This window comes from Lampris incognitus, chromosome 19, assembly GCF_029633865.1.
Source record: "Lampris incognitus isolate fLamInc1 chromosome 19, fLamInc1.hap2, whole genome shotgun sequence".
Taxonomy (NCBI): Eukaryota; Metazoa; Chordata; class Actinopteri; order Lampriformes; family Lampridae; genus Lampris; species Lampris incognitus.
Genome location: NC_079229.1, coordinates 22,436,653 through 22,456,804, shown reverse-complemented (window position 1 = coordinate 22,456,804; position 20,152 = coordinate 22,436,653). Strand labels below are relative to the sequence as shown.

The window sequence follows — 20,152 nt, the reverse complement described above, 5'->3', positions numbered from 1 at the left end:
GATGGCTTATTGCTGGCCTTGAGCACAGCTCGCTACCTGTTCATGTCATCCACTCCATCGGCCGCAAAGTAGAAACTCTTGACTTTGGGGTGACAGGCTTTAAAAGCACTACGGAGACATGGGGGAATAGAAAGTTATTCACACAGACACACATACTATGTCATGGGCAAGATGAAAGCATCGAAACCACACACACGCACACGCGCACGCGCACACGCACACACACACACACACACACACACACACGCACACGGGAAAACGAGCAACATCTTTGTCAAACACTTACTACTTCTTGCGACATTCGCTTGCCCGGTCGATTTTAAACTCTGGAAGACTGACGAAGCCTTCTGCCTTCTCATCCTGAATACAGAGAGCAGACGGGTGGTGGTGGGAGGGAGGGTGTGTATATGGGGGGGTCGGCAAGAGCCAGAGAGAAAAAAATGAGCTGATGGGAAGTGGGGAAGGAACAGTCGGAAAATGTAAAAGACCCCCTGAAGTGAAAAATGACTTTTGACTTGGTAATTTGGTGCACTGGACCGTGAAGTGCTCTTAAGAGAACTAAACGGCTCAAGGAGTTCACCAAAAAAACTGTGCTTGGTAGAATACCCACAAAAACAAGAGAAAAAAATCAATCTTTTCCTCCACTGTTGTTGACACCAAAATGTGACATTTTGATGAGTCACGCTGCAACATTCTGATCTGCATGCTAAAGGTATTACGCTAATGTTTTGTTTTCCCCACAAGGTGAAGTGGAAAAGCGCTTTTTCCTTCTGCATTCGCGACACGGCTAATACTAAAAAACCAAACACAGCGTCTTGCACAAATGCCGGGGCGTTACAGCAAACACAGTGTTGATTTCATCGCAGCTTCTTCGTTTTATATTGTCAGCTCCTCAAACACCGTATAATCAGATGTCATCTTTGTGCGATGCTGATGCTGAATGTATCTGAGGCTGTCACCGCACTATGCATCACCTCAACTCAGAAACACAACAAAGCAAGATTAAAACCTCGCTTGTTCTTCTACTTTCCTAAAACATAATCCAACAAAATATTCAAACAGCAGCGTGAAGAAAGGTGTGTGTGTGTGTGTGTGTGTGTGTGTGTGTGTGTGTGTGTGTGTGTGGAGGACGACGGAGTGGGATGGCGGGTGGATTCACCTCCTCGTTGATGTACCAGTATAGGCAGGTGTCCTTTAAAACGAACCAGTACTTTTTCCATTTCTGAGAGAAGTATCCTTTGGCGTCTCTCTTCCTCCACAGCCAGCCCTCGCAGTCCCCTCGGCCCAGAGCTTTACAGGACACACGCCTGCGGCTCAGCGAGGCCAAACTCCGACCTGGAGACATGTGATGTGAGGGGATAAACGGGACAAAGCCATAACAGAAAGAGGAAAGGGATAGATGTTGGGGGGGGGGGGGTGGGAAAAGTAAAGAGGAAGATCATAAACGACTGTTGTGTTTAGTCCAGTGGGTGGAGCCTGGCACTTATCATGTCACTGTTGACGGTAGTACTGGGTGATATGAAAAATATCATCGTGATAATCATAGGGACTTTAGCAAGATCCATCCATCCATCCAAGCCACTTATCCCAATCGGGGTCGCGGGATGCTGGAGCCTATCCCGGCAGTCAATGGGTAGCAGGCGGGGAGACAGGAGTTTCGCCAGGGGGACGTAGCGCGTAGGAGGATCATGCTATTCCCCCCAGTCAGAGGTGGAAAACCCAGCTTCAGAAAGTAGATGTACTAACCATGTATTTGCTCCACCCATGGACTAAACCAGCTGATTTCACTAATTAGTTCTCCTACCTCGCTGAAGTGTTGTACTAATTAGAATCAGCTGGTTTAGTGCATGGGTGGAGCAAATACATGGTTAGCACGTCTACTTTCTGAAGAAGAGTTTTCCATCTCTGCCCCCAATCCCCCCCCGAACAGGCGCCCCAACCAACCAGAGAAGGCGCTAGCGCAATGACCAAGACACATACCCACATCCGGCCTCCCACCCACAGACATGGTCAATTGTGTCTGTAGCGACACCCGACCAAGCCGGAAATAACACAGGGATTCGAACTGGCGATCCCCGTGTTGGTAGGCAATGGAATAGACCGCTTTGCTACCAGGATGCCCCTGTCGTAATCATTTATTTCCATTCAACTTTATTTTGCACTCAGCCCTACACTTTGCAATAGTTGTATGTATAATTGCCAGTCACGCATATTTATTCACTGTCTATATTCAATTTCATCCTGCACAGCGCCATGTTGCTGATGTAGGTCTGTTCATACTTAAATTCGTATGTGCTATATATGTTTGTATGTTTCTATTTATGTATGTATGTGAAGTACATTGTGAGTTCTGACAATCGAAGACCAATTCCTCGTATATGTAAAAGCATGCTTGGCCAATAAACCCTGATTCTGACTTTGATTTTGTCTGCATACATGTGCAAGAACTCCACATTTAAGAATCCAGCTGAGGTTCATCACATCAAACCATCTGGTAATGTGAAGTATAATATCAAACCACAATGCGTTATCAAATAATACTCCCTCAGACATTTTAGACCTCGTTTTATGAGAAATTTTAGGCACATAACAGAATCTTGTTATAATTAATTTAGACCCCAAAAAATGGTGTACCATGATATGACTGTATCCAAAAGTCATCATGATACAATACCACTGAAAGGGAACAAGTGATAATATTGAATTATTGCCCGGCTCCAGTTGGAGCCTCCATTCCCAAATGGCTCAATAGTTGGAGCAATACACAACACTGCAGAGGTTAGGGTCCATTCCTCGTGTGACTTATTGAGTAGATGAAGGCACCAAGGACGCTCTCATAAAAAAAGTCTGCACTCACAACACCGTGAAGATGCTTTGTTTAAGAATGTGTGCCAGATGGCATATTCTAATATCACTACAACTCCTGGCTAGAGATCATTCTCTTGGCATGAGTTTGTAGAATGGTTAGAGATGCTTAAAGTGAATTACCTCCAGTTCTACTTTAAAAGCACTATTACATTTTTCCGCAGCCGGTTCTTCATCAGGGATTACCCTGAATTTTGGCTCTCAGTTGGGAACAACTCAGAAACTTCAGATGTGCGGCATCAAACATCACACAAATCCAAAGAGTAACCCACTTTAAGGATTCATCACTTCTGTGCCCCAGAGCAGCCTACTTTACACATCTAAAACATAACCAACTGTCTTCTAAAGCCAGAAAGGACTGAAATAAAGCTTGTAATGTTGAACTCACTGAATCACTGCTGCATAGCCAGTGACATGCAGACTGTAAGGACTCAAAAAATGTTTGTTTGAGTTTTCACCAGCAAGGATAATGTTTTATGACAGTGTACGTTTGACAGAACAAAAATCTAACAGAAAGTTCCTCTAGGTCCTCTTTCAGTCACTTGATCAATCATTCAGCTTTAGGTTTCCAGCTTTGGAAGAGAGTTGTGCATGTTTGCCAGCACTGACTAAACAATTTTGGATCAAAAGGATATCATAAAGGCACTACACATGAAAGTTATTCAATTTACAATGTGATAAATGTGTTTCGTAAATAGATCTGGCCTGACTTTTGCATGTGTTGTTTCTGGTCCTATTTAATACACCTCTGAAAGGTAAAATCATTAAAACTTTGTCTGTGAAGGTATCAAAACAATAAGACAACAGGAAGAGGAATCTTTAATGGAAAGCAGTTTGAAAAAAGAAGATAAAGAAAAAAGATCAAAGAAGATGGCAGTATGACTTCACGTTTGCGGCAGCGTCACCCAGTACCATCCATACAGTGTCTTTGTCCACATCTGTGTTCCAAGTTTTGTCTTCGTTTGATGACTGGGAGAGCTGGTGCTGGATCGGCTGGGAGAACTTGGTCGGCTGTGTCTTGTGGGCCCAGGGACCACGGCCCTGCCTCAAGCTGCGACCGAGGAGATAACACCGAGGGCAATCTGACAGGATGCAGAAGTGGGGCAGGCTAAGCTACCTGCTAGCCCATGTAGACCAGCAGTTCCGATAACACCGAGTGCGGTCTGGCGGCGGCCTCGCCTGGCGTTGACTGTGGCGTCGTCATGTGGAGTGCAGGGAGGTGTGTCGAGGGTGTCTGGCTGGAAGAGCTGGCATTGGATCGACTGGGGGAGCCTGGTCTGCTGCGTCTGGTGAGCCCAAGGACTACAGCACCAACGGCAGTCTGACAGGACGTGGAAGCGAGGCAGGCTAAGCTAACTGCTAGCCCATGCAGACTGGCAGTTCCGACAGTCATCTTGGCTAGCATTTGTTCCCTTGGACAGTAATTTTGATTTTTTTTTTTTTTTTAGTTTGGATATATGTGTTAGATTAGATATGTGTGTTAGTTAGTATGTGTGTTCTTGAAGTTCTTGTAGTTTTTGGATATGTGTTTTTGTCTTTGTGTTGCACTGCTGTGGGCTGGGGGAAATGATATTTCATTTCATGCACTTCCTTCCGTACACGAAATGAAATGACAAATAAAGTGTTCTTGATTCCTGAGTTTGGCTATTCTGACAACACGAGTTGCTGGTAAACTGGTCGACAGGTAAGGAACGGTCCACTCTGATGGATGGACTGAAAGATGAGGCAGAAAAAAGTGCCTTGAAGCTTTGCATCGCTTTTGCTCACCTTTATTCTTCTTCCTGTTCTTTGTCTGCATAGAAGACGACTGTTGGTATGTCTGAGAGCGATAGTGTGGTGAAAGAGAAAGTAGATAGAGAGAAAGGGGGAGAGAGAGAAAGGGAGAAAGAACAGGCTGTCAGCATGAATCAGTGGCCTTTGTTCCTTGCAAAGCATCCTGGGATACAAGAGATGACAGATCTTACTGTGACTGGACAAAGGAGACAACTGAAGGAGAGACTACGCAAAAGGACGTAGAGGAAAACATACATAAACACAACCTGTGCTCTCTCTCTCTCTCTCTCTCTCTCTCTCTCTCGCTCTCTCTCGCTCTCTCTCTTTCACACGTAGGTAGGGTGCGGACGGAGAAGTCACCCTCGCTGAGGACTCCAACGGTTGCATCTCTTACACCTCTATACATAGAACAGAGAGATGGGTACATAGAACGGAGAGATGGGTTGGTTGCAGAGGAAGGAAGAATGTGAGGGTTGACCCAAAAGGGAGTCGGAGGGGAGAGAGATGTGGGGAAATAGAGCTGAAAACTCTGAAATAAAACACGTTTTCAACAACACTGAAATATTATCGAATATGAGCTGTCTAAATTCAGTAGCTTTTACTTCAAGTTTTGACCCCACCACGAGCGTGGAAGGGGTCAACAGACCATTTTTGTTGTCACGATTTTACACATGTCCCAGCCTGGAGCGCAGCCAATCACAGCCCTGCACTCAGCAAGACAGATGACATGGGCCCGCCCACACCCACTGACATACCATCTGCCATTGCCGCTTCAATACACAATATTCACACAAATACACACACGCGCACTGAAATGTGCGCACCCTCAAGCACACGCGCACTCAGACACATTTTATTTTCCAACGAGATGCTGTCAAAATCTATAAGGTCATTGCAGGCCAAGCTAACTGTCTGGAACAGGCAGCGCAGTTCTCACGAACAGACGGACAGGCGGGGAGACAGATGTCATGGAGGTGGCAGAGGGTAATAATTTGTAGTGAGCACCACGCTCACATTGCACTGCACCACAGCCTGTCTTTAACAAAGGCTAAAAGTTCAAATAGGCTTTGTCAACTCTGTGTTTTGTCTCTTTGCTTTACTACCAAAACAAATCAGGGAGAGGAAGAGAGTCTCTACCCCCATTTAACCTTTGGTTGTCTGTGGAGGATATTGCCAGAGATAACATGATGAGACATTGTATTTCCTTTCTGTTCTACAACCTTTACTTCCTTCTGTATGTCTAACAGATTCTATATATATAGAATCTATAGGCATGGGACAAGATTTTGTTATCGGAAAGGTTCTGGTTTCTGTTTCAGTTTCCGTTTTAGTCCGAGTAATATTGACCAATAACGTTTGAATAGGCGGTGATTTCTACAGGAACATGCTTTAGTTGCATGTTGCTAACAGTCCATGTGGGCAGCGAAAGAGGTGGAAAACAGTGGCTGAAACATTGTCTGGACATAAAACACCTACAAAAAGTATCGATGTTCGTGTATTGTGTGGAGAAACGTTCGACTCCTGTTGACTACTTGTGAAACAATCCGGTCATAGACCTCGTCTCTCCACTCCAATTCCATTCTCGCATTTCAAGTTGCTAACCTGACTGTAAACAATGACGGATGCTTGGAAAAGGAAGTCTTCATAGGAAATGGAAGCGAGTCGCCAGCAGCTACACTGGAAGCCACAAAATATTGGCCATTGTCCCCGGACAGTACCGAGATTGGAGTATTGGTAATTTACTTTTCATTCAGGATCTCAGTTTTTACCACAAGGAGTGTGCTGCATCTTAAAGTGGAACTGCAGAGATTAAAAAACACGGGTTTGTCTACATTCATAATTTCACTTGTGCAGATGTAAAATATGTTGTCAGACTCCACTGACTAAGTTCACAAAAATTATCTTAATATTTACAAGGCTACAATATTTACATTGCAAGGCTTAATTTTTTTTTTACATCATTGTTCAGTGTAGCAGCTTGAACAGCTCCCGTATCTTCTTTTGATTGATGCCCCGGTGCTTTTTTTATTGTTGCTAAGCAACCACCAAATAACCTGTCCTTAGCCTAACCGTTATTTTGGTGTGACGTAAGATCACGGATCTGTACTTTTTATTTTGGCTAGCTAAAAGTAGTTAACTTCCTACTTAGATTTTTCTTCAGATCATTGTAAATACGGTTGGTAAAGTCATATAGCTTTGGGTATCCAGCAACAGCCACCACTAGATTGTCCTCCATGTTGTCTCCACTTGTTGTCGTCACCACCACAGAACACTGCCTCTCAATTCATTCGATTGGACAATGGAAAAAATACAAATGACATCAGGCACTTTCCTGCGCTGAGTTGAAGTGTTTACTCAAAGCATTCAGAGTTCATTCATTCATCATCAGCCGCTTCTCCGGGGTCGGGCCGCAGTGGCAGCAAGCTAAGTAGGGCGCTCCAGACGTCCCTCTCCCCAGCAACGCCCTCCAGCTCCTCCTGGGGGATTCCAAGGCGTTCCCAGGCCAGATTGGACATGTAGTCCCTCCAGCGACTTCTGGGTCTACCCCGGGGTATCCTCCCAGTTGGCTGTGCACGGTAAACCTCCAAAGGAAGGCGCCCAGGAGGCATCCTAATCAGATGCCCGAATCACCTCAACTGGCTCCTTTCAACGCAAAGGAGCAGCGGCTCTACTCCGAGCTCCCTCTGGATGTCTGAGCTCCTCACCCTATCTCTGAGGCTGAGCCCAGACACCCTAAGGAGGAAACTCATTTCAGCCGCTTGTATTCACGATCTCACCCTATCGGTCACTACCCAAAGCTCATGACCATAGGTGGGGGTCGGAACAAAGATTGACTGGTAAATTGAGAGCTTTGCCTTCCGGCTCAGCTCTCTCTTCACCACAACGGTCCGGTACAACATCCGCATTACTGGGTGCTCCGGCAAAACCATGAGGCGCATTGAGCAGAAAAATGTGAGGCGCTCAGCAATGCAAAAGCAGCGAGCAAAAAGCTTCACTCTCATAGAAAAGATTACAAAATGCCACCCAGGCTGCAAAAACGCGATTTCCCCAAATCAAGAAAAGTGAAACAGCCAACTTTCTGTCTCCTTTGATTTTGTCTGTGTTCACCTATTTTGTGTTTCATCATAGCATATAGGCTACAGATGTCGTTAGTGACATGTCCTATCAGACGACTGCACGACTATAAGAAGTGATTTCATCAAGAGTCACTAAATCCAGTGCATCCAGGTGGCGTAGCGGTCTATTCCATTGCCTACCAACACAGGGATTGCCAGTTCAAATCCCTGTGTTACTTCCGGCTTGGTTGGGCGTTGCTACAGACACAATTGGCTGTGTCTGTGGGTGGGAAGCCAGATGTGGGTATGTGTCCTGGTCGCTGCAATAGTGCCTCCTCTGGTTGGGTGGGGTGCCTGTTCGGGGGGGAGGGGGCACTGGGGAGAATAGAGTGATCCTCCCACACGCTACTGTACTGCTGGTGGAATATCAACATTATGGGTCACATTACCAGTGATGTAAAAGACAGTTTGAAATCTGATTTGAGAGACCAGAATGAGACACACATTTAGACATTTGAATTACATCGCACTTCAACCCACCTATGAAGGTGCTTTAAATCTGACTTGCAAATACTGGTTTCCATGTGTTCTTTGTTACTGTCCAGACTTGATAAAAGCAATCTGATTCCAATATGGATATGCCAAAAATTAGATTGGAGCTGCCAGACTGAAGATAGTCTTAGACCAGCTTTTCTGAAGGTCTACTTACAGACCGATAGGGGTTGCGAGTAGATTTGGTGAAATGTCATGTTTTAAAACAGTGTTTGTCAATCTATCTGCGAGCAACCCCAAAGCCTAGTAGCAAGTAGCATATATGTGTTGTTTTCAATATTAAATCAACTCATATGTAAATTCAATCATTATTATTCAAATTGGCTATTTTGCGGTGTTGGACTTCAACAATGTAGCCGACTGTTTTGCAACACTGTCTATGTAACGTAGCTACACCAGTTTACAGTTTATGTTTTATGTCAAAAATGATCAGCGTGGCCTTTGAAAGGAAAAGTGGAATGAAGCATAAACCCTTTTCCCACTGGCCAAAAAACCTGCTAACATCCGCCTTTTTACATTGACCAAAGGCGGACATTAGCGGGTTTTTTGGCTAGTGAGAAAAGAGTATTTTACTGTTCGCCTACCTTGGGATTGTGCTAAATTTCACCAGTTATCAGTAGCCTATTAACTATCAATCTGACAAGATCATGGATTGGTGGCTTAAGACAGGGTCAATTAAAAGAAAATCAAATGAAACCTCTGACACAAACGGCAAGGTGCAACAACTTTTTAGATTTTTTCTCATTTTTCTCCCCAATTGTACCCAGCCAATTACCCCACTCTTCCGAGCCGTCACGGTCACTGTTCCACCTCCTCTGCTGATCCGGGGAGGGCTACAGACTACCACATGCCTTCTCCGATACACGTGGAGTCACCAGCCGCTTCTTTTCACCTGACAGTGAGGAGTTTCACCAGGGGGACGTAGCACATGAGAGAATCACGCTATTCCCCCCAGTTCCCCCTCCCCCCCAGAACAGGCGCCCTGGCCGACTAGAGGAGGTGCTAGTGCAGCAACCAGGACACATACCCACATCCGGCTTCCCACCCACAGACATGGCCAATTGTGTCTGTAGGGATGCTCGACCAAGTCGGAGGTAAAACGGGGATTCAAACCGCAAATCCCCGTGTTGGTAGGGTTTTGGTAGGCAATGGAATAGACCGCCACGCTACCTGGACGCCCCAAAGGTGCAACAACTTGATGCAAGTTCAGTGAGCATTGCTGCTGAGCCCAGGACAATGGTTTGCTAACAAATGAGAACCCTCAAAGTTGAGAAACTTGGCATGAATGTGGAAAATCCAGTGCTAAAGTGAAAGGAAAATACCACAGTGACTACATAAAATTCAGATTTTTTTTTTGACTGGGGATGAGGAGGATCCCAAACCACATTATGATTTGTGCTATGAATCGTTGGCTAATGAGGCATCAAAACACGGTGAACTTAAGAAACAAATGACGAAGGGCGCCTCACCGTTTTTTTGCACCTGGGGTAAATGCAAAGGCTTACAGAGGCTTCCTGCTGATCGCAAAAACAGGAAAACCTCATTCAATAGGCGAGAATTTATCAAACCAAGTGCGAAGATTATGGGTAACATATTGTTTTAATTATGTTCTTGTGATTTTTATCCTGACTGTTTTACCGTGTTCTGTAAAGCAGATCAGGTCTTATGCTTTATGTTTTTATTATGGTTTTTTATATTGTAAAGCACCTTGTAGCATTATTTTGAAAGGCTATATATTATTATTATTCTTTATTATTATTATATTGTCTGGGGGGGAAGCAAACGATGAAATTAACAGGGTACCTCTGTCCAATGACACCGGCTGGCGGCGAATAACAACTATGGCTGAAAATGTTGAAGATCAGCTGGTGACACATTTACATCAAAGACCATTTTTCTTACTACAATTGGACGAGTCCACTGACATCGGGAATGAGGCAAATCTGCTGTTTTGTAAGGTACATTTATGTTAGTGAAGTGTATGATGAATTTCTTTTTTGTCATTTCCTGCCGACCAACACCACAGGAGAAGCAATTTTTATTCACTTGTGCAGAATAACCTCGACTGGCATTTGCACAGACGGTGTAACTGTGATGACTGGAAAACAGGGGGGACAAGCAGCACCTGTACGTGCAGTAGCACCATCTGCCACAGCAATACACTGATGCATTCACAGAGAACAACTGGCTGTGAAAAAAATGCCCTCGTGCCTCAAAACAGTACTGGACAAGTCTGTGAAAATAGTTACTGTAATAAAAAGCAAATCACTCAACACACATCTTTTTACAGCTCTGTGTGAAGAAATGGGAAGCGAACACACATTTCTTTTTCACACTGAAGTTCACTGGCTGTCACGCGGGAAGGTTCTCACCCATCTATTTGAAATGCCTGATGAGGTCAACTTATTCCTGCATCATAGTGATGAACTGTATGACAGAATGCATGTTTTCCAATGGCTCACAGAATTGGTATACCTGGCTGATGTTTTCAGCATTCTCAATACTTTGAATTTAGCGCTGGATGGAAAAGCCGTCACTGTCTTCAATGTGCAGGACAAAATTAAAGCTACATGCCTCAAGATTGAATTGTGGTGTGCCCATCTCGATCACCAAGAATTCGATTGTTTGCCGATGCTCGTGCATTTTCTCCTCACTGCAGAAGAGGAGCTGGATGGCAACACAGTTGCAGCCTTCAAGGAACATCTGCAAGGCCTTCACTCACAATCAGGAAGACATTTCCCAGAATTAGACGCAGGTTTCAAGTGGATTAGAAATCCATTTGGGGGCAAACGCACACATTGAACATGTCAGTTCCAAGCTTCCACCAAGAGAGGTTGACAGCTTTGTGGACATTGTATCAGATGGGACACTGATGACAACTTCAGGGAGAAATGTTTGATGGACTTTTGGGTCCACAAACCTGAGGATCCTGAGCTGGCTGACTCTGCTCTGAAACTGTTGATGCTGTTTCCAACCACCTACAACTGTGAAGTTGGATTTTCCACACTTGTTGGTCTGAAACCAAAAAGGTGCAGCCGGATCAATGTTGAGCCCGATATGACACTAAAACTCGCCAGTTTGGAGCCAGACATTGCTTCACTGATGCCTTAGAATAAGCACCACAATTCTTCCCATTAAAGCTGGGGTAGGCAGCTTTTTATGGTGTCACTGGGCAAAAATTCCATAATAACCTTTCAGCATATTTTAATTCAAGTGGTCAGAGAAATCTAGACTTCTGCAGCTCCTCTTGGTGCTGTACGCAGGTTTTAAATAATCTGGCCTGGGACGGAAGATTTTAGCCAATCACGGGTCATTGCAAAGAGAGGATGTTCCTACTGGCTGTTCTACAAATGCAGATGCATGTGTACGCGATCAATTTGCACCCACCCTGCCCCATCAGTCATTTGCGGTTGTAACCTTAACCCTAAAAATCAGCCAAGACCAACTTGAAATGGCTGCTTCACATGAAATGTTAGCGTAAACCAGGAGATTTGCTGAAAAATTAATTCTTTACATGGATAGATTATCAACTACGATACAAGTTTCATGAGTCTCGCTTTGACATTTCCTGGTTGTACATGAGTGTAAGGGGCTGCAGAGCGATGCGGAGGTCATTTGGTGGGAGGGGATTAGTGGAGTGATACAAAGCATCAGAAAGAGAGAGACAGAGGGATTTGGATTGGAATGTTCAATGTTAGCTACTGCAGTTTTAAGATGACAATAGAGACAATGGTGAGTGAGTAGGCTATGCTATTTGTAAAACTGTCAATTAGGCTGTAATTTATAATATACTGTTGAAATAGGCCGAGTGTTTTGGGGTATATTTGGGGAGTCAGGTAGTCCGTGAGGTTTTTTTTTGGTTTTTTTTTTTATAGGTTAAGTGGTCCTTGATCTGAGAAAGTTTGAGAATCACTGACTTAGACAGTAGCTGTTGAGAGAGAAGGGTCTGTCACCAAGATTTCAACAAAGATTTTCTCAGCCAGTCCAGGGGCTCAAACCAACTCAAATTTAATTTTTTGGTGAAAAAAACTTTTTCTTGGGTTTTCCATCCTGGGAGACTTACATGGTAAATGGAGGCTGGATCTCTCGGTGGGGAATCCCTTTGACTGGGCTGAAGGACGTAATGGGAGGGGCTTTGGCTGTGGTGGCTCCGTCTTTTGGCACGTTTAGTCGTGTCATTGGACCGTTTTCCCGGCCGGGTTGTGTGGGAGGCGTAGTCATCAGAGCCTGCCCTTTCCTCCCCACTGGCCATTCCCACATAGCGCATCAGTGATGCCTCTGTGGAACACCAATTGTAACAGACAAGTACATTGATATTTTGATATGAGGTATTACAAGAGGGAACTGCAAAGAGTGCAACAGTTGGATCATCTTAAAATCCTTCATCACCAAGTTTGCAAGTAACCAGCTATAAGAAGTGAGGAGTCAGTAGATCCAGTAACACCTTTCAGATCCACATTACTCTTAAGTTTGAATGCGTGTGTGTATGTGTGTGCGCATGTGTGTAACAAAGACATAAGAGAAACAGTGCACATGCATCTGCATGTTAATGCATGTGTCTGTGAGCTTGTGAGTGTACCGAGTTTGTGCACAGACAACGGAGCAGCGCTACACGAGTGTGAGTTATCACTATGTTTTTGTAAACCAACTTCACTTCACTTCTCTACCAGAGAGACATGGCTTCCACCAGCATACTCAGGTTTCACCATCCTCTCCTCCCCTGGTTGCTAGGCAGCGGCCAATAGAGAGTAAGATACAGAGAGGAGCTGCTGTCAGTGTCGTCATGGTAACTGTGTGACTGATGCAGGTGGAGGTCAGAGAGAATAGTCTTTTTTTGTCTCTGCCTCCTCCACTCTCCCTCTTCTCTCTCTCTTTCTCCCTCTCACATCTTTCTCTTAATTGTTCCCTCTAACCCCTCCATCCCCACCCCTGTGCTCTGTTACTCTTCATCTTTTCATCCCTTTTATAGCTTTTCATGACTGGCCTTCATTTGTGCGAACTGTCGCTTTCTTTTAACATCCCTCCTTCCTTTTTAATTCTCTCTTTTCCTCTTCCTCTGTAATGCTAATGAGAAAGCATGATTTGGAGAGAGAGAGAAATAGTGAGGGAGAGAGGAAAGGGGGATTACACATTCATCTCTGTGCATTGATCTCTTCATAATGCAGAGAGACAGAGACATTTAACAGAATCTAACAGGCTCCCAACAAGCCCTTGTGCACGTACATACACACCTCTGTACACACTCACACGCGCACACACACTCACACGCGCACACACACTCACACACACACACACACTCACCTCTGCGGCTTTCTCTATTCATCTTAGCTGGATCCTCATAATCGCCCACCCAGTTACACTCCACAGGCATAGAGATGGGCCTCAGTCTGCCTGCATAGACAAACAAAAACACACATGTGCAAGCACGCAAACACACACACACACACACACACACACACACACACACACACACATACACACACACACACAAAGAAAAACAACCCTAAATGAATTCAATGAAAAGAGCCCCACATTTATGTGCAAATGAAGCAATATATGTGATGGTTTTTAGGTTTTCTCCAAAGATTTAATTTTACTCTCATGTTTTCATTTTTTTGCTTTCAAAAGCGAATCAGCAATTTACAAACCAAAATAGATATTTTTATATTAACATGTTTGGCTTTTAGCTCTCCCTCCTCTGCAGACTGAAAAGGAGCGGGCGGTTAGCATGAAGGGCAACAGCAGTGTGCAGTCAGATACTGCGGGTGAACAATCAGGCTAACACATCAAGTCGCAAATAGCTTGGTTTTGTAAAAGCCATGAAATCATAGATTTCAGTCCTTCAAACTCACGACAGCAGAGAAGCTTATGTAACATGTAAATGTCCAAAAATTCTGTTTGTGGTGTGGATTCACTAAAAAAAAAAAAAATCCTCTTCAGTCAGTTTCAGCCATGGTTAACTCTTAAGGTCTTGCTTGGCTTAAAACTAGCAAAAATATCTGCCAAGGAGGTAAGGAAATATCCATCTAGTCCAGCAATTTGTTAAACTAAATTCCTGAAATCTTGATAACAAGCAGAGATCTGTCAGACTCTTCCTTGTTTTATAATGTTGACATTTGTCTCAGGAAAACTTCTCAACTACTATTTACTTCTATAGACTGATTATTATGCAGATGTTAAACTCGCCAGTAGTTTATATTGTAATTTTATTTTTGTTTTGCAATCTGTCCATACATACTGTATTATCTTACTCCCTTTATTCCCTTGTTCACATTATATCTTGTCCACATTACATCCCTGAATGGCCAGATTTTCTTATGTTGCTAGATAGTCTTTTCTAGATATTCTTAGACACTGTTAGGTTTCTAGTTTTGGAGCGTTTTATGATCAGCCCACCAAGTCATATTCCTTTACACTTCCCTTTATTCTTATTTACTCCTATAAGAACACTAAATGACTATTGTCTCTAAACAACTTGCACCTGAAGGTGGATGCCATGACAAACACATGCCCACACAAACACAAAATCGGATGCATACACACACCTTTCTCAGATGAAAATAATTACTCAAAGCATCCCTCCATCCCAGCCCCACACTTCGAGTTGTGTAGGACAGCGAAAGTTACATGCTTCCCACACAAAAACAAAAACACACACACACACACACGTAGTACACACACCACACCTCTTGTTGGTAGATGAAACCCTATTCCTCAAATTGATTTGAAAATGCGTCATTATAGTCATTATAGTAATTAGACAGGGTAATTGATCTCTCTCTCTCTCTCTCTCTCACTCACACACACACACACACACACACACATATAGCAACACTAAGAGCATACCGTAGGTGGGTGTGGTGCAGTACACAGGCTCCTCCTCTTCTCGCCGCCGAGACTCTTGATCCAGGAAGGAGTTTGGTGACTCAGAGCGCTTAGCGACCGTGACGTTGCCATGGTTACGAGATGCCTCATCACCAGACAAGGCTCCTGTCTCATCTCTATGGCAACAGCAGAAGCACACTTACCAGCAAACTTTCAGGCATAAAAACAAACAGTCAGTGAGGAAATTGCTCCCCATTGCCCTCTCACAAGTTGAACATGATCCTGAAAAGCCCACATGTTGAAAGAGACAAACCAATGCACACATGCACAAGGTCCTTCACAAACAAATGTACAATGACAAACACAAACACACAGAGCGCTACCTGGGTGTATATGGCTCAGCAGGAGGAGGTGGAATATAAAGTTCCTGGAGGGCAGAGCTCTTGGTGGGCGTGCTTGAGGGTGTGGCCGAGCTGCTGCCAGGACTCCTGGTTGGCTGTGGAAACACACACACATATAAATATATATATATATATATATATATATATATATATATATGGGAGGAGCTGCGACATTCCACCTTACATTTTTCCTCACATCTTGCTGCAATCTCTAAACTGTAGAGTCGTCTCCAACTGGAAGTGAGAAGTGCCACTTCAATGGCAACCTTTAAGTGTTTACTCAAAACCCATCTTTTTTACGGCGCTTTCACCTCAGGTAACCCCTTCTCCTGCTGTTGATCAATTATGGGCTCTGTCTCTTTTATTCTATCAGTTTTATTTGATTTATGGCATTCTATTTTATGGTTCTTATATATTTTCTTCATTCTACTTTATTATGATTTAAATGCTCTATTTTATTTATGCCTTTATTTATTCTGCTTGTTTTCTTCACATGAGCTAAAAGATATTGCATTGCACCGTAATGGCCAAAATGTGCGATAAAAATTAAGTTTGATTTATTGACTGACTGATGGCAGGAAGGAAGGAGGGCAGTCGCTTTATAGGACTAATAAAAATCAGCAGGGGTTCCAGAAGCGTAATGATCGAAACATATCAAATGATTTATACACACACACACACACACACACACACACACACGTGCATGTTCGTTCTCTCTCTCTCACACACACACACACACACACACCAAAGATTTGACTTGCACACACACGCCTTAGCAAACTACGCAGAGATTTCAGCAACCAACATCGACTAAAGGAGTTCAGTAATGTCAATTAGAATTACACACAGCACCTTCAACGTCATGCTCTATTTAACTGATGGACAGTTATTGTCAGACACTTAGGGAAGGGTGGATTTGGTATTGCAGAGAGGACAGTGCACAATACAGTAAAGAACTGCCCAGTTCCCTTTCTTTCCCTCAGTTATGTAATTAAAGAGTGTTAACAGGGTAAACACCTAATTATAATATCTACCAGTGTGGGCTGCAGGGTGGGCCACCATCCCTCTCTCCTCAAACCACTTCCTGGTCCTCAGTGTGTTTGAGTCAGAGAACTAAACCATGCTGAACCACAACGCAATGACCTAATTACACGCTTTGGCTGAAACTGCACGGGGAGGCAGGAAAATGCTACTGGGAGTTATGTGGGCCAGTGCAGCACTTTAATAAAGTCTATAAAAGGTAGGTCTGGCTCCAGGTGATGCCCAACCTGCAGAGCCAGGGGTTTCCAACGCATGTTCTTGAGCAGTGCAGGGGCGGAGCTGAGCGTGCTCTGTGGACGCTTCTTCAGGGTCAGCGACACGCCCCCTTTGTCAGCCCGCAGAGAGCCCACCAGATTACGCAACTGCCAGCCCACCTGTGGACAGGACAGAATACAGGGCCGCAGTGAACCAACTAGTGTACACACACACACACACACACACACACACACACACACACACACCCTTGTGCTGTGATACTCAACCTCCACCTTACACACTAAATCACTAAATGTACATAATGCATTCACAGTACATGCACAGAGTATGTACAATGTACATATGCACAGAACTGTGGAACGAGCAAACACAAATTCACACACAGCCACACGAACAGACATGAATACACACAAACACACACAACAATATATATCTACAGAATACCAATGTACATAAAATAATACACGCATACACTGACAAAGTACTCACACTTTGTTTTCAAGGACAAATCCAGTATAAACAGAAGAGCATGCACTCACAAACATGGCACAACCCACCACAGTCTGGTGGTTGACTTGTATAACCTCATCTCCTGCATGGATCTTCTTACAGCGGTCAGCCGGAGACTAGAGACAGACACACACACACACACACACACACACACACACACACAGAAAGAAACAGAGAATAAGAGTCACAGGGAGACAGAGGTAAGAGAAAGAAACAGAGAATGAGAGACACGGAGACAGAGGTAAGAGAAAGGAACAGAGAATGAGAGACACGGAGACAGAGGTAAGAGAAAGAAACAGAGAATGAGAGACACAGGGAGACAGAGGTAAGAGAAAGAAACAGAGAATGAGAGACACGGAGACAGAGGTAAGAGAAAGGAACAGAGAATGAGAGACACGGAGACAGAGGTAAGAGAAAGAAACAGAGAATGAGAGACACAGGGAGACAGAGGTAAGAGAAAGAAACAGAGAATGAGAGACACAGGGAGACAGAGGTAAGAGAAAGAAACATAGAATGAGAGACACAGGGAGACAGAGGTAAGAGACATACACACACAGTGAAAGAAAGAAAGAAAGAAAGAAAGAAAGAAAGAAAGAAAGAAAGAAAGAAAGACATGAAGCAGAGGGGACTAGGATGCAGAGAGAGCAAGAGAGAGGATGGAGGGAAAATGGGGAGTTGAGAAGATAAGACAGTGAGCGAGAGGGTGAAGGAGCGAGAAAGAACTAGTAACCAGTTTATAATGAGATGATCTGACTTTATTGATCTCTCCATATTACAGTGTGAAAGTTTTGCAACAAACTGTACTTAAAGAAGCTTGTATACAGCAGAAATATACTTTTCCATAAGGGTTCCCTGAGGGTGCTGTTAAGGATTTCAATGTGGTGATGTTCTACTGTGCTCTGACTTAGAATCTGGCTCAAAACTATGTAAGCTTTGGGTTTGGGGAGGGAGACCTGATTCATGGTGTTTGTGTCAATTCACTGTTGGTTTGGTTGTTTCAAGTCACAACCAAAGCTAACTGCTTGGCTCTGTTGTACCGTAGTGACTGCCTGCCAACAGGACTGTGAGCAACTCACCCCTTCTGTTGTTCCTGTGATCACATGCAGGCCATCATAGGTTGACTTAATGTACATTCCCTGAGAGAGAGAGAGAGAGAGAGAGAGAGAGAGAGAGAGAGAGAGAGAGAGAGAGAGAGAGAGAGAGAGAGAGAGAGAGAGAGAGAGAGAGAGAGAGAGAGAGATGAGTCTGCATAGCAGAAGTGTGGTCTAACCTGAACAGATTCCTATTCCCATTGGGTTAAAATACTAAAACCATATCTACTGCAATGTACATACTCACAGTACCGAAGAGCACTTTACTTGAAAGCATTTACCAAATGGGATGACTTGTACAGAGAGCAGGATTTGTCAAAGCATACTTTGAATAGACAGACAGACATTTCTCCACAGTTATGAGCCGCTCACTGAATACATTTATATCCACTCATTGAATACACTTATACACAGACTAATAATACAGTCATAAAAACGGACAGACATCATTCCCACTTCAACATCTTTATCTAATAATCTTCATTGGAGAAAATTTAAAATCAAGAGTGACCATAACACGACCTGGATGTTTGCTCAACGTGTCGATTTATATGATGTATACATCTTGGTTGAGTTGTGATTGGCCTTTCAAAAGTGTGCACGTGGGAGGTCACCAGACACAGTGAACCAGGTGCTGCTTGTATTATACAGACATGAAAATTACTAACTGCTAACTTCCAAGACAGGATGGCAAACAGGAACCTGGTATGGTGTTTCACGGTAGTAGTAGTAGTAGTAGTAGTAGTAGTAAGAGTAGGAGCAGTACTAGTAGTAGCAGCAGTACTAGCAGTAATAGTAGTAACTGGTAGTAGTAGTAGCAGTAGGAATACTAGTAGTAGTAGCACTAGTACTAGCAGTAGTAGTAGTACTAGTAGTAGCAATGGTAGTAGTAGTAGTAGCAGCAGCAGTAGTAGTAATAGTAGTAATAGTAGTGGTAGTACTAGTAGCAGTAGTAGTGCTAGTAGTAGTAATAGTAGTAATAATAGTGGTAACACTAGGAGTAGTAGTATTACTAGTGGTGGTGGTAGTAGTACTAGTAGTAGTAGTACTACCACTAGTGGTGGTGGTGGTGGTAGTAGTAGTGGTAGTAGGAGGAGGAGGAGGAGGAGGAGAAATGGTCCGACATGCTTGCTCACTGCCATGATCAAACAGCAACAATTCAAAGAAAAATCAGGATACTCCGAAGAGCATGTTATGTTGGTAACAACCAACACACACAAAAAAATCTATGTATAATCCATGTATTAGAGAAAGTGTGTTACTACAAAACATGTAAATGCTTTAATTGAATTATGGTCTAACTAATCACTCCCAGTAATGAGGGTATTGGTTTGCATGTAAACATACTGATTGATTGTCACACACATTGCACTGCAGTCACTGTAGCAGCCAGGTTATGGTTTTGTTAATTCTCTGGAGTCAGGGAGAATCGGGGCCATTTCTTCATAAGCATATTTGTTGGTACTCGTGAAACATCATCTTTCATAGCCCAAGTACTGTCCCAAAACACAAGTTGGCATGTATCCAAAACGCTTTGAATGCCTGGAGGTGTTCTCGAACCACCTGCTCAATGGAGGATGCATCGGCTGGTGACTCGGCAGAATTGAGACACACAAAGATCCCAGCATTCATTTCCACCCTGACAACAATGGCAAAGGAAAGCAAAGTCCGAAACTATAAGTTATTACAAATTTTGTGCCGCAACTGCAATTTTGTCACCAAATTCACTTCTGACAGTAACCAAGTTTGCACTCCCAAATTTAGCTGTCAAGCACATGTCCTAGTTGTGACTAATCTGAGAAAAAAAGAAAACCTGTCAGTG

The 20,152-nt window shown here is 43.7% G+C and overlaps 1 protein-coding gene across 1 annotated transcript in view; it reads right to left on the bottom strand.

Annotated features, from left to right (window-relative positions):
* cnksr2a (connector enhancer of kinase suppressor of Ras 2a) overlaps positions 1-20,152 on the bottom strand; it is a 58,609-nt gene that overhangs the window by 16,183 nt on the left and 22,274 nt on the right. The window contains exons 7-17 of the mRNA XM_056299479.1: positions 18,316-18,375; positions 17,287-17,355; positions 16,741-16,887; positions 15,455-15,567; positions 15,093-15,247; positions 13,548-13,637; positions 12,310-12,524; positions 4,633-4,684; positions 1,160-1,335; positions 287-360; positions 37-108 (exon numbers count right to left, since the gene is read on the bottom strand). Of these exons, the coding sequence (XP_056155454.1) occupies positions 37-108; positions 287-360; positions 1,160-1,335; positions 4,633-4,684; positions 12,310-12,524; positions 13,548-13,637; positions 15,093-15,247; positions 15,455-15,567; positions 16,741-16,887; positions 17,287-17,355; positions 18,316-18,375 (1,223 nt within the window). The remainder of the gene's footprint in view (positions 1-36; positions 109-286; positions 361-1,159; positions 1,336-4,632; positions 4,685-12,309; positions 12,525-13,547; positions 13,638-15,092; positions 15,248-15,454; positions 15,568-16,740; positions 16,888-17,286; positions 17,356-18,315; positions 18,376-20,152) is intronic.